Below are 15342 nucleotides of genomic sequence, written 5' to 3'. Positions count from 1 at the left end.
ATTTTTTTAACCTAATCAAAGGTTAAGTTATCCAGACTTGGAATCAACTATGGTCAGAGAAAAGGAAGGTGTCCAGGGGACATCATCCTCTTCCAGCTGGGTTGTCACAGCCCTTCCTAAGGTTCAGTGCCTGTGATCCCATCATGACTTCTGCTCCAGTCTGGTGATCTCCTTTCATTATAGCCTGAATCCCACAGCTGTTTATTCCCTCCTGCCCTTGTGAGGTTCTGCTGTTTCCTTGTCTGGTCAGGTTCTTCCCACCCCTCAAGGGGGAGCCCAAGTCCTGCCTTGACCACAGAGCTTCCGTGATGTCTGCAGTCTGTGGCAGCCTTGTGTAGTATAGTGTGTGTGTCAGTCACTCAGTCGTGTCCGACTCTTTGTGACTCCACGGACTGCAGCCCACCGTGCCCCTCTGTTCATGGACTTCTCCAGGCAGGAATACTGGAGTGGGTTGCCATGCCCTTCTCCAGGGGGTCTTCTCGACCCAGGGATCGAAGCTGAGTCTCCCACATTGTAGGCAGATTCGTTACCGTCTGAGCCAACAGGGAAGCCCTCACTTTTAGTAAAATTTACTGCTCTTGCTGTTTGTATCAAAAAATTTTTTTCCATTCTTCTATGTCATTCTTACTCCTATGGTATCCATTCCACTATATTATCCATTCATTTTTACCCATTCTAGTGAAATGCCCTCTAAAGTCCTCTCGACTCATTAACTTACATTGTCTGTTCACAAGCTGAAAACCCAGTCCTATGGTTCTTTTACTAACCTTTTTGATATCTGAAGGCTTTGAAGTTCTGCCTGTGCAGTTCCACACTGGGGTTCCTGTATTTGCTGTCTTCTCTCTAATCCCTTTAACACTATGTGAGGAAACTACCTCCTGTCTCTATGTAAATACAATTCTGTTCTTTAAGGCTGCATTTTTAAAAAGAAAAAAGAAACAGATTTTTTCTTCCATGTAAAATAAAATGTTTAAATCAGGAAGGAAAATGGAACTATTGCAGGTTTTTTGGCTAATGTGAAGAAACAAAATTCCTCTTCTATACAAAATAACTTGTACATCTAAGCTGAGTAGATCATTTGAAAGAAGTGAGTGCATTGGTTGTCAAGGGTAATCTCCGGGGGAAGAAGGAACAATTGTGGTAACTTATTCAAACTGAAAGCCAAATCAAGTCATCCAGAATGTACTTTTTTCTAACTTTTTTTATTGGTGTGGGAGGAGGGAAAGTGGGGGGGGGGCGGCGGTTAGGAATACTGAAGTCGCAGTGTAGGGAAAGGCAGCCTAATAATTCCTCCAGGATGAGTAAGACACGTTTCTCTCTTAACACTGACTCGTTGGAGAATTTAGGCTGTGTGGGAGCTTGGCTGTTTTAATTCAACCACCTGTGTTACAGCCCTCCCGGCTTGCCCAGGGGTGGGAGTGGTGGTGCCCTGAATAACTGAGTCTGTGAACCTTAATACATAAAACTGTGTTCTGCCGATTACAGGGCAGTTAACGTTTATGCTGCTGTTAAGAGTCAGAGAGGATTGCTAAAATTTTACTCACGCTGCACTCAGGCAGGTAAAGAAAAATGTAAATGTAACTTTGCTTTTCTCTAAGCGGTCTGTTGTTTGCTGTCCACATGAGTCCCGTCCTGCTGGATCACCAGAAAGAAGGAAAAGCAAAGCCCCATAATTTTATTTTATTTTTTCCATTTTAAACTAAAGCTTGCATTTTATTTTATTTTGTTTTATTTTATTTTCCATTTATTTTTATTTGTTGGAGGCTAATTACTTTACAATATTGTAGTGGTTTTTGCCATACACTGACATGAATCAGCCATGGATTTACATGTGTTCCCCATCCCGATCCCCCCTCCTGCCTCCCTCCCCATCCCATCCCTCTGGGTCTTCCCAGTGCACCAGCCCTGAGCACCCGTCTTATGCATCCAACCTGGGCTGGAGATCTGTTTCACCCTTGATAATATACATGTTTCGATGCTGTTCTCTAAACATCCCACCCTTACCTTCTCCCACAGAGTCTAAAAGTCTGTTCTGTACATCTGTGTCTCTTTTTCTGTTTTGCATATAGGGTTATCGTTACCATCTTTCTAAATTCCATATATATGCGTTAGTATACTGTATTGGTGTTTTTCTTTCTGGCTTACTTCACTCTGTATAATGGGCTCCAGTTTCATCCATCTCATTAGAACTGATTCAAATGAATTCTTTTTAATGACTGAGTAATATTCCATTGTGTATATGTACCACAGCTTCCTTATCCATTCGTCTGCTGAAGGGCATCTAGGTTGCTTCCATGTCCTGGCAATTATAAACAGTGCTGCGATGAACATTGGGGTACATGTATCTCTTTCAGATCTGGTTTCCTTGGTGGGTATGCCCAGGAGTGGGATTGCTGGGTCATATGGCAGTTCTATTTCCAGTTTTTTAAGGAATCTCCACGCTGTTCTCCATAGTGAAAGCCCCATAATTTTAGCCTAATCGAGTAAAATTATTCTAGTAAGGGAATTTTTAAAATTTCTTTGGTTAGCTCCTGAGCATAGTTTGGTAAAATGGTTCAGTCTGTCTCTGCCCTGTCCTTACTCCTCAGCAAGATAGGCTTTGGGGATATGGTGGGTGGTGTGGGCCCCTGACCCTGGGCTGAGCTGTTACTGTGGAGCCAGGGCCTGGCATCATTGGGTCCATCTCTCCGGGCTTGATCAGTGCCCCGGGGTCCTGGCCAGTGTGCCCTCCTGGGTGTGTGCTGGCATTCTGATGCTCCTGAGGCCCACAGACCTCCATTCACTCACTGCTCTCTGCTGTCTCTCCCTGACCTTCCCTCTATCCTGTTTAAAAAATCACGCCTGTTCATTGTTGTTCCCGTTAATGAGCTGAGTACTTAACTGGATGGCACCTTTGATTCCTCACTAACCAACCGTAGGGAAGGCTCAGCCCAGTGGGTTAGGGGGGTTTTGTTGACATTCATGGCTCCATGCTCTAAATAGAGAGGAAGACGGGTGGGTGTTTGAGGTAGATGGTACAGTAAGGAGAGCAGGAAGTCAAGAAGATGCGTGGCATGTTGAGACAATACAAGGCAGCTTGATATATCTGGAGCAGTAGGTCAAAACCAGTGGAACTCAGAACCTTAAGGGAGGAGGGAGCAGGCTCAGATTGGTTACAGGGGTCTGAAAATCTACAGGGGAGCCAAGCATTATCTTTGTATTGAATAAAGAGAATGACTTAACTGTATATAGATGCTGCTGAAATAAGTACAGTTTACTTGAATTCACAGTAACGTTTTGGTCATATATTTGCTCAACAGGTACAGAGTTTATGTGTCTTTGATCTATTTCTATGTTAAAGGGGACCCCCCACTCTGGTAAAATGGGCTTCCCAGGTGGTTCAGTGGTAAAGAATCCGCCTGCCAGTGCAGGAGCCACAGGAGATGTCAGTTCGATCCCTGGGTCAAAAAGATCCCCTGACGAAGGGAATGGCAACCCACTCCAGTATTCTTGCCTGGAGAATCCCACGGACAGAGGAGTCTGGTGAGCTATTGTCCATGGGGTCACAAAGAGTCAGACACAACTGAGCGACTGAGCATAGCACACAACTACTTAAAAATGGAAAATAAATGGCTTGGCCTAACCTAATCTAGCAGTGGCAATAATAATAAAAAAATAGCAGTAATAGTTAACACTTACATATACTTACCACATTCTGAGCATTTTACACGGGATTCATTTAATGCTGACAACAGTAGTTTGGAGCTGTTCTGATTTTACAGATGAGGAACTATTAATATTATGTAACTTGCTCAAAGGGCAGGCATCTGTACTTGGTGGCAGAAACGTGAACTGAAGGCAGAAAGTGAACCACAGTTTGCAACCATGACACCTTAAAAATTAAACAGATATAACCTGTGATCTACTAAATCGAGATTGGGCTAGAGAGATAAGACACAGCAGTATTTTTTTTTTAACAAGAGGCTGAGGCACACCAAGGTGATCTACTGTTCTATGACATTAGTCCTATAGAAAGAGCTCCGCCAAGTGATAGGGAATGTGAAGGTTGATTAAATCACAGTCTCAAAATACTACATTAAGAAGCCAGATTAATTTTATCAGGACATAAATATTTTATTGAGCATGATACCTGTCACACTTGGCTGACACTTCTGAAATTCTGTAAATTTAGCTTCATAAACATTTATATCTGGAAAGGGATTTTCTGGATAACTGAATTTGCTTCTCTTAGTTTTCAGGTAAGGAAAAGGGACAGGACATAGAGAGTCTAGGAAAAGACACCCCCTTGTCACAAATACTCTCCACTGAGTGACTTACTTAACAACATTTACTTACCGTCAGGTTTGTGTTAATAACTGTGCCAAAGCCTTATAAGATATGTGACCACATATATGTAAGTAATGGAAGGCCTTTTTGAGACCAGTGTTATTATGACAAAGTTAAGAAAAGGAAACTGAGTGTAAACATAAAAACTGTAACAAATATTACTGAATGGGATCTGGCAATATATAAAAATGATAATGCATCATAAAATGATATTTATCCCAGGAATATAAGGGTGATTCAACATCTAAAAATCAATCAATGTAATCCACCAGATCCAGTCCTAAAAAGAAAACTGAAAGTATTTGACAAACTCTGCAGATGCATGAAAGCATTTTAAAAAATTCAACATTCATGATAAAAATTTTCAGAAAACTAAGAATGTAAGGGAATTTCTTCCATCCGGTATAACCTTACATAAAACATATAGCTTATGTCATACTTGATAGTGAAAGACTGAATCCTTTTCCACTAAGATTGGGAACAAGGCTAATATATTGCCTCTTATCACTGTTTCCAACATGAGCCAGTGTAATAAGGTCAGCTAAAGAAGGAAAAGGTATACAGATTAGAAGGAAAAAAATAAAGCCATCTTTCTTTGCAGATGACCTAATTATAAACATAAATTATATACGTAGAAGATTCTAAGGAATCCACAAGAAACCCACTAGACCTAATAAATGGTTTAGCAAGATCACAGGCTATAAGACCAATGTATGGAATCACATTTTTCTGTACTGGCACAAAAAAAGAACCTGTGAAATGCTTAGGTGCAAGTCTAAGAGGGTGCAAGAGCTGTATGTCACACACTTCATAAGCCTGATTGTAAAAAATCAGGAATTAAATAAGTAGAGGATTTATTCATGTTCATGGATTGGAAGATTCAATATTGTTTAGATATTAATTCTCCCCATATTGACCAATCACTTCTATGGCTGTCATCTCCTGACCCGTTGCCCTCACTATACCTTCATAATATAAAACCCATGTTTGGAAACATTGACCTCTAAACAAGGAGTGTCTGGAGCTCAGTCTTCTTTTTTCTGCTCTCTCTCTGGATGCGCCATCACTTAGTCATATTTTTAATATCAGCTCCACAGTGATGACTTCCATAATTCAGATCCCTGTCTTCTCTGAGGACTTTATTATTCAGTAGTAACACCACCACCAACTCCTGCATCACCTCCGCCCCGTTTATTCTCCTTGTCCTGCCTAACTTGTCCTTTTTTACTTGACATGTTTAAGCACCATGAGAAATTCATTGGCATCCTTAATTTCTGAGATGGTACTAGATTAACACCTTCTAACTGGAAAGATCAACTTCAAGTCTGCCATTCCTGCATCCCAAAACTTCACTTTGTATTCTTGACTTTTCCTGATTAGATTCTCATTTTATGATCCTTGGAGAGGACAAAATACTGAATGACTAAACAAACCTTTTTTGAGTATCTCTCAAAAAATTTTTCCTGATGAAACTTGACATAAGTTTTGTATTAGGGTCATAGGTGAAGAAAAATTTCTGTTTATCACTAAATTGTTTATATAAAAAATGCTATGAAATCAGCTGGTCTCAGTCTTTGTTATTACTCATCACTGCCTCTCCTAAGGAAATACTAAGTCCTCCAAAATTTCCATTGTTTACAGATAAGGCTTACTCCAGGTGTGTAAACAGACTGCTTATCTCTATTTGAGTACATCAGTTTAGGAATAGTACAGGAATTTTAACAAAACTTAAATTTTTAGTCTTGCTTGAAATGGCACACATTTGAAATGTAGCTGTTTAATTAAATAGCAAACATTAGTTTTCAAATCTTCAATGTGAGATGTGAAAAAGAGATATCAGTAATATTTTATTCAGTTTTAGATGAATGTGTAACTATATACCCTGGACCCTTAATGAAACCTGTCACATTGACAACTTTCTCCTGTTTGGTAAATTTCCTCTATAAACGTAACTAGTAGCCTGATACTATGAAAAGTCACCTTCTCTTGAGAAGTTTGAACAGGTATTTTTATTCATGATATCAGTGATCTCAAAAAAATAAAATCCAATTCTCATATACCTCCCACCCACTTTTTCTTTTTGTCATAGGAATTTGCTTTGTTAAGCAAAATAGACCTATCTGATTATAGGTGTTATGGGAAGATCTAGGTGGGATAGTACTTGAGTGTTAGATATCCTCTTGGGGTCTGTAGGTGTTGGATATGGTAGAGATTGACTCTGTGCCCCTTGAAGAACATTCTGTTGTGGTGTTGAGGACTTGGTGGCAATGGTTTCTTAGGAAAGAAACTTTAAATCTGGCCCAGGAAACATTTCTAGTGGAAAAAAAAAAAAGGCCCCTAATGCTTTTCCTTGCCTGACATTCAACAAGGATGGAATGGACTCTGGCTTATCCAGGAGAAGGTGGATTCTGGCGTTGTCACCTGACCTGTCGTTTCTTCCTGACGTGGTGGAGATGAGTCCCTTCTTCTGCTCCAGACTCCCTCTGCTGCCTGGGCTGTGGACCTCAGTTTCTGCTTTCTCCGTTCCTCGCCCTCTGTTGGTGTTCTCCTTACCTTTGCTGCAGTCCTGTTTGCTTGTGTACAGCCAAACGCCTCAGCATCACCCCCAAACTCATTAGCAGTAGCAGACGTGCCCGGACTGTCCTGGCCTTGGCTTGGCCTCTCGCCGTTTCCCGCCTCCCTGTGCTGGTCATCCTGCCAAGTTCCAGGGCCACTCCTTTCCCATCAGACCTCACCTCGGATAGCACTTCTTCCAAGACACCTCTGAATTCCAGATCAGGCTAAGTGACTCTTGCTTGTGTTGGCAGAGTATTTCAAAGATGGATTTTTTTTAAGCCCAGTAAATAGTTTGTAGTTTTCTTTTTTTTCCCCCCCATATATGTGGGTGCTGTGCATCTTCTGTTTGTTGTGGGATCATGTTTGAAAGATTCCTGTATAGTTTGTCTTGGTTCTGGTTTGTTCCATGCCCTAGAATTTCACCAGCCTCTCACTGGGGTTGTCTGAGATTCATGCTAAAAACTGGCTTTTTCTCAGTCCCTTCCAAACAGGGTGGGGCAGTGGCAGCCTGGCTTGGGGTGGGAGGTAGGGACGGGCCTGCCCCAATTCCCCAGGAACACCCTCTTCCTGACAGAATTCTGATTTGGAGACCGATGTGTTCCCCACCTTTATTAAGTCCCAGTCTAGATTATCTGTTTCCCTATCTATTTTGCCATGAAGTGATGAGACCAGATGCCATGATCTTCATTTTTTGAATGTTGAGTTTTAAGCCAGCTTTTTCACTCACCTCTTTCACTTTTATCAAGAGGCTCTTTAGTTCATCTTTGCTTTCCGCCATAAGGATGTGTCATCTGCATATCTGAAGTTATTGATATTTCTCCCAGCAATATTGATTCCAGCTTGTGCTTCATCCAGCTTGGCATTTCACATGATGTACTCTGCATATCAGTTAAATAAGCAGGGTGACAATATACAGCCTTGACGTACTCCTTTCCCAATTTGGAACCAGTCTGTTGTTGCATGTTCGTTTCTAACTGTTGCTTCTTGACCTGCATACAGGTTTCTCAGGAGGCAGTTAAGGTGGTCTGGTATTCCTACCTCTTTCAGAATTTTCCACTCTTTGTTGTGATCCACACAGTCAAAGCCTTTAGCATAGTCAATGAAACAGAATAGATGTTTTTCTGGAATTCTCTTGCTTTTTCTATGATCCAACAGATGTTGGCCATTTGATCTCTGGTTCCTCTGCCTTTTCTAAATCCAGCTTGAACATCTGGAAGTTCTTGGTTCGCATACTGTTGAAGCCTAGCTTAAAAGATTTTGAGCATTACCTTGCTAGCGTGTGAAATGAACACAATAATGTGGTAGTTTGAACATTCTTTGGCATTACATTTCTTTGGGATTGGAATGAAAACTGATCCTTTCCAGTCCTGTGGCCTCTGCTGAGTTTTCCATATTTTCTGGCATATTGAGTACAGCACTTTCACAGCATCATCTTTTAGGATTTGAAATAACTCAGCTGGAATTCCATCACGTCCACTAGCTTTGTTTGTAGTGATGCTTCGTAAGGCCCACTTGACTTAGCACTCCAAAATGTCTGGCTCTAGGTGAGTGATCATATCATCATGGTTATCTGGGTCATTAAGATCTTTTTTGTATAGTTCTGTGTATTCTTGCCACCTTTTCTTAACATCTTCTTCCTCTGTTAGGTCCATTACCTAACAGAAACCTGAAGGGTTCTGTCCTTTATTGTGCCCATCTTTGCATGAAATGTTCCCTTGGTATCTCTAATTTTCTTGAAGAGATCTCTAGTCTTTCCCATTCTGTTGTTTTCCTCTGTTTCTTTGCATTGTCCACTTAGAAAGGCTTTCTTATCTCCCCTTGATATTCTTTGGAAGTCTGCTGTAATCAGGAACAAAACAGGCATAAATCTCTATTCCCATGTCTAGGAGGGAAGGACAGTTTCATAAATAAACAGATTGATGTCAGTTAACAGTGGAAAACTTTGCACAGATAAAGTAGGAAATGAACAATCCAGTGATGGGTCAGGAAAGGCCTCTCCAGGAGGTTGATGTGAGGGAAGAGGCAATGTGCAGTGTTGGGGGAAGTGTTCTAGGCTTGGGGACAGTCAGGGCAAGGCCCAAGACAAGAGCATTGAAGGCAGGGCCAGAGAGACCAAAATAGAGAAAAGAGAGCAAGAGATGGCAGCACTCTAGAGACTTTGGCTTCATTCCAAGGATGATGGGGAGTCATTTGAGGGTTTTGAGCAGAGGAGGAACATGATCTAACTTACATGTTAACAAGACCACTCTGGCTCTAGGTAAGCGATCTTGTGGCTGGGGCAGCAGTGGTTGGAGCAGAGATGGTGAGAAGTGCTCCAAAGCGAGAGATGCCTCGAAGATAGGATCTGGGGATGGATACAGTGAAGAGACCATAAGGAGGGGGGATCAAAGGTGACTTCTAACTAGAAGGGTGGGGTTGCCGGTAATTAAGGTGGAGAAGCCTGTAGAGAGGCAGGGGTTTGTTTTGTTTTCAGTGCAGACTGAGTGGAATGAAAACGTGTCCTGTTTGATGGCCAGAGGGACAAGGGTAGGGGCGCACTGGCCTTTGCCATTCCCGTGTCCTTACAGCAGCACCCCGAGATACTGCAGACCTCTCGAACTCACAGAGACATCTGCCCAGGGCCCTGTAGTTGTGCAGTCACCAAGTCATGTTCCAGTCTTTGCAATGCCATGGACTACAGCATACCAGGCTTCCCTGTTTTTCACGATCTCCTGAAGTTTGCTCAAACTCATGTCCATTGAGTCAGTGTTGCCATCTAACCGTCTCATCCTCTTCTGCTCCCTTCGTCTTTTGCCTTCAATCTTTCACAGCAGCAGCGTCTTTTTCAATGAGTCGGCTTTTCACATCAGGTGGCCAAAGTATTGGAGCTTCAGCTTTAGCATCAGTCCTTCAGTGAATATTCAGGGTTGATTTCCATTGTATATATGTACTGCAACTACTTAATCTGTCCATCTGTCACTGGCCATCTAGGTTGCTTCCATGTCCTCTTGCTACCTCTTGTTAATCTCTTCAGCTTCTGTTAGGTCCTTCCCATATCTGTCCTTTATCATGCCCATCCTTGCATGTAATGTTGCCTTGATATCTCCAATTTTCTTGAAGAGATCTCTAGTCTTTCCCATTGTGTTGTATTGCCCAGAGCCCTAGGATTCGGCATTTCCCTTGGAGGATCATGGTGTCAGCCTTGCGCTGTTGCCAGGCAGAGACCTTGAGAAGCGGCCTTAGGAAATCATAAAAGGGACTGCAGTTGGGCCAGAGCTTCCTGCTGGCTCAGACCCTCAGGGATGGGTCTTCCTTCCTAGGGTCACTTCCTTTTCTCTTTCTTTCATCATCTCGTCACTGCCATCACTGCTGAGTCCAACCAGGATTTTCTGTTGCCCTCTCTCTCCAGAGTTTCTCTCTGCCTCCCTTGTTTACTGAGCAGCACAGCCCCCTTAAGATGCAAGTACAGCCTTTCCTTAGTATCTGTGGGGGACTGTTCCCAGGACCTCCATGGATACTAAAATCCATGGATGCTTGAATCTCATGTATAAAATGGCGTGCTACGTGTTACAGGTGGTGAAAGAACCTGTGAAGAAAGATCTTTATTCTCCCATGCTCCTTCTGTTTCATCATCTGTTTTGATCTGATATGTGAGAACTTTACCATCACTGGGTTGCACGAATGGGTATTTACATCATAAAATAATCAGAATTTATCTTATTTTGCAAAAATATGCTTACGAGGGAAAAGGAATCTGGTATTTCTGGGCCTCTGGGCATTGCGCTGGGCAGGGATGCTCGTGGTGAGGAGGGAAGCTGAGTGGGGGAGCATCGTCCTTTTCTCTTCCGTCCCCCCCTCACGCGCCTCACTGTTTGCCTGCCGCCCACCTCACTCCCCTGCGCCGGGTGCCCTGCAGGTCCTTGTGGGAGCAGGGTGGACCTGGGCTCCTCAGCAGACAGGAAGTCTTCTGAACTCTCAGGTAGGCAGTGGGAGAGTCTCTGAAGTTGTGGGTCTGGAGAAGAGCAGGACCGGGTCGGGGCTGTGGAAAGAGAACCCTGGCATCAACAGAAGATCAGGTGCTGGAGGAGAAGCAGAGACAAGCTGGTGAGAAGCTGGTTAAAGTACGTTGTGGAGGTGAGAGCCTCCCAGAGAGGCTTGTGGGTTGGAAAGCAGGAACGCAGACAAGAGGAGGATATGGTGATGGAAAGACGAGGAATGACCACAGGGTGACGTGAGGCTGAGTGGTGAGAGGCAGTGGAGTACCACTGAGGGCAGGAGAAGGTCACTGGACGTTATGTCGAGTCTGAGGGCCTCGTAAGATCCCCATGAGAGTGAAAACAGTGTTCTGAGATTGCCACCTAGAGCCATGCTGAAGGCAGATGGAAGCACAGGGTGAGCTCAGGGAAGATTCAGGGGCTAGAGAAAGACATGAGAGTTCTGGGTATAGAGTGTGGTGATTGAGGGGATAAAAACGGGACTTGGGCTGGAGGATGGCACTCAGGAGAGCATCACTGTCTCTCTTAGATGTGTTTCCTTGAGAAATGTTTCTGCCAGGGGCGTGTTTTGTGCTGGAAGCATGATGAAAGCTAGTTTAGCTTGAACAGAGATGAAATTATTTGTCACTAAATTTGCAACAGCTTGGCTGTTACTCATTGCATAGCCCCCATCAGTCACACACACTAGAACTCCCCTTGGAGTTTTGAATTCCTTTCAGCAGTTTGTTGAAAATGCATTCACAACAGAATCTGTGTTAATGGGGAATACGTCATGCACATGAACTCATCCTTCAGGTGTCTGCTGGGGGCTGAGCAAGAGATGGCACCACCAGCTGCTCTTCACCACAGACACCGATGGGGCCTTGAAGTCCTTGGTGGTGCTCTTGTGTCTAATGTTCTCAGCTCCTAATTTCCTCTCAGATCTGTTCTGTCACCCCAGCATAATCTTATAAACCTGCTTTGGTGGCTTACGTTATAAAGGGTTCCAGTCTCTTCTCAGTGTAACTTCATGTGTATGGAAACCTTGTAAGTAGATCGTTTTAATAATAAAGCTTATTGTTTGAAATGTTCATTATCAAGGTCATGTTTCAGAGGCTTTGCTACACCAAGAATTAAGTTATTGGACAACATGCCTGCACTGCCCCATACCTGTGACATGCCATTCTTGTAAAGGTGGTAGTTTGTAATTCATTCCTCTGACTTCCTGAAGGGTGGGACATTTTTCCTTTGAAAAGGTTTAGTAACGTTTACAGAAACTGGAAGCCAGTGCCAGAACTGATCCGACTGCTTTTCCTTTCTCAAAGAGCCTCTTCCCAACTCTCTTAGGAGCCAGGAGAAGCCCTTCTGCCCCGCAAGGCTTGCGCTCAGGCTGGCCCACTGCAGTTTCTGAGATTGAAATCCAACAGTGGACTGTAACACCGTGGTACTGCTCTGCAGAGCAATTACCACCAACCCCCTACCAGTCCACAGAGGTGCCGCAAGGAATTGCCTGTGGAAATAGATCTGGGAGACGATTACATATATTCCATTGGTATTAGTCAGTGTTTTTCCCTTTGACCAGGTCAGGAGAAAGAAATGTAATTTTTATAAGGCTTGTTTGAAGTAGATTTTATGTGTTAGCAATGTACATTTGTGTGGTAACAATTTTTCATGAATTACATTAGGTGATTTTCTAAACAAACTGATATCCCACTGTGTAAATGTTGTTTGTCTCCTTAGTTATTTAACACATGCATAATTTTCTTCTCAACTCGGCTGTGGTCTCATAAAAAAGAACAAAGTGCTTCTGCTATTGTGATCCATATAATTCCTATCACAGGACAAGGCTTATAATAGACTATTTCCTAATAAATTTGTTTGTCGGCTGGAACTCAGATATAGTAGAAAATTCGTGTTTCATATTTTCAGAATCTGGATTTAACGTAGACTGACCAGGAATTTCACTACTTAACCACATTATGTTCACCCTCTGCTAGTTCTGTGTGCATACCCATGTTAGTAAATCTGGTGCGTCAGGATTATCCTTAGATTCATTTGGAGAGCAGTAACAGTCCTCAGGATTTAATTGATATGTGGGAAGGAGGTTCTCACTGATTGATTTTGAAGGAATCGTTGGCCTGCCCCAAGTTGTGTTCCTCTGGTATTATTGTCACCATGTTGCTCACATAGGTTACTTTCACTAACGTATGAAGCAATAATGCTATTATTTACCCTGTATTCCCCATAACTTGGTGAATAAATTTGAGCAGCCAAAGCTAAAGTGTAATTTATTCTTTGTTTTTCAAAGATCTCATCAGAAAATTGAAGACTCAGAAGAGAGCAGTGATGAAATTCTTGCCCGTCTAACGTCTGCGGTAAGGCCACGCGATTTCCCTGCCCAGGAGTGCAGAAATAATGAGGGGTCTTGGAAGGGAGGCACTGTGGGTAGTGATGTAGGGAGACACTTGCCCTGTGGCTGCTTCTCACTGTGGGAGACCCAAGTCAGGGTGAAAGCAGACAGTGGCATTAACTTGCTCTGCTCTCAGGCAGCCTCTCCTGCAAGATTACAGATGCTGTTGATGGAGAGTTCCCAGAACCTTAGAGAAGGACTTCTTTTTTTTTTTTTTTTAATACTGTATGACTTAATCTAGGGAAAACTGTGACCTACTGCACAAAAGAGAAAGGACTGTATGTTTCATTAGGAAAGAAAAGACCACCTCAACCAACAGAAGATCAGTTCTTCCGTTTTTAATGTATGGATTACAACATTTTCATTATGTCTTTTAAAGCCATTAATTAGAGTCAGTACTTAACCTGTTGGTTGAGGGAAAGCTTAGCCCCTTCTTCCCAGAAGAAGCTGGCCATGGTCGCTAATCATTAAACTCTGGTTGTTGACAGGCTCTAGCAATCCTCTCTCACAAAATCTAGCCTTCCCAAAGCTTCTTGAGTGCTTCTTTAAATGTAGTGAAAAAATGGTGTTTGCTGAAAATCACGCTGGATTGGGTTATGTATGTGAAATGAAACTGATCTTGTATAGTTTCACACCCCAAGTTTTGGCATCTGGGCACAGCTTGAAAGTTAAAAGTTGTCTTTCCTACTCTTTTAGAATGTAGCTTAGAAAAGCAATTTTTGGCTAAATATAGTGATGAGTAGTATAAAACTTCACATGCAATGGAATCTTGACAGTGTGTTAATAAAAAATATTTAACATGACCTTTGCAGTTTAAAGGGCTTCCCTAGTGGCTCAGACAGTAAAGAATCTGCCTGTAATGAGGAGACCAGGGTTCGATCCCTGGGTTGGGAAGATCCCCAGGAGAAGGGAATGGCAACGCACTCCAGTATTCTTGCCTGAGAAATCCCATGGACAGAGAAGCCTGGCGGGCTAAGGTTGCAAAGCGTTGGACTCAACTGAGTGGCTGACACTTCACTTCACTTGCAGTTTAAAGTATTGACCACAGAGGAGTACCTATGGGTTGCATAGTCATTAATAGCCATCTGTTTAAAAAAAACACCCACTCACTATGTACCAAATACTGTGTTAAACATGGTGTGTTTGTATGTGTGTGTGCACATACCCATATACACATTACACTTTACTACACCTTGTGAATAGGTGGCATTATCTCTGTTTTATAGACATGAAAGCTTCTAGAGGTTAAGTAACTTGCCCAAGGTCACCCATCTGAAAAGGAACAGAGCCAGGATCTAAACTCAGGATTTCCTACTTCTTAGTCATATTCTCCTAATCACTGGGCCTCATTTTTAAAATAATGTAATATAGTAGGTAAGTTTCAGAAGCAGTGAACATGTAAGATGTGGTTCTTACAGCCGTACCAGGAAGGCAGGCACATTAAGAAGCTAGCTTATAAAACAACTGACAGTTGAGCACCAACAACCATAGTGTATGATAGTAAATCCAAGAACAGTGATAGAGAGCTCGGTTGAAGAGAGTGGACTTGAATCAGCACTGAAAGCAGTCAGGCTGTGAGCAGGTAGAGGATGTGTACCTAGCTGTGGGATTTAATAAAGAAAATTAAAAGACTTTTTGAACAACAGATTAACATGATATAGACGTTTAAGAAAGTTGAGTTGGAGATGGGGAGATGGATGAAAATCTAATTTGAGAGGCTGATGAAAACCTAGTTTCTGGTGTATTTTTGGGGAACCACAAGAAAAAGGAGCATAAAGAATTGTTTAAAAATCAGTAGGTCTAGGTAAATGTAGAGTCGGAGCCAAGTAACCAAAGCTGTGAACTTAATGGAAAAGTGATGATACTCTTAGGAAGTTGAATAAAATATACGGAAGGAGAGATGACGTAATTTTGGACACGCTGAGTTTGAGGACATAAGGGTGTAAAAATATTCGGGAAACACCTGGAGACGTGAATCTGGAACTCAGAAAGGTCAGAACTAGAGTTATGGGAACCAGTCCAGGTTGTCAATTGAAGAGCAAAGTGGAAGATGCAGTCTTGGGCAGCCCCCAAGATAAAAGGGAGTTAGGGAGCTGA

At 42.6% G+C, this 15342-nt stretch overlaps 1 protein-coding gene across 4 annotated transcripts in view; it reads left to right on the top strand.

Moving 5' to 3' along the window:
* The window catches only part of RAPGEF5 (Rap guanine nucleotide exchange factor 5), a 306460-nt gene that overhangs the window by 124332 nt on the left and 166786 nt on the right, over window positions 1–15342 (top strand). For all 4 annotated transcript variants that reach the window (XM_061165052.1, XM_061165053.1, XM_061165054.1 and 1 more), the window contains one exon: window positions 13144–13210. In XM_061165052.1, coding sequence (XP_061021035.1) covers window positions 13144–13210 — 67 coding nt within the window. The remainder of the gene's footprint in view (window positions 1–13143; window positions 13211–15342) is intronic.

Source organism: Dama dama, chromosome 18, assembly GCF_033118175.1.
Source record: "Dama dama isolate Ldn47 chromosome 18, ASM3311817v1, whole genome shotgun sequence".
NCBI lineage: Eukaryota > Metazoa > Chordata > Mammalia > Artiodactyla > Cervidae > Dama > Dama dama.
This window is presented reverse-complemented; position numbering and strand designations above follow the sequence as displayed.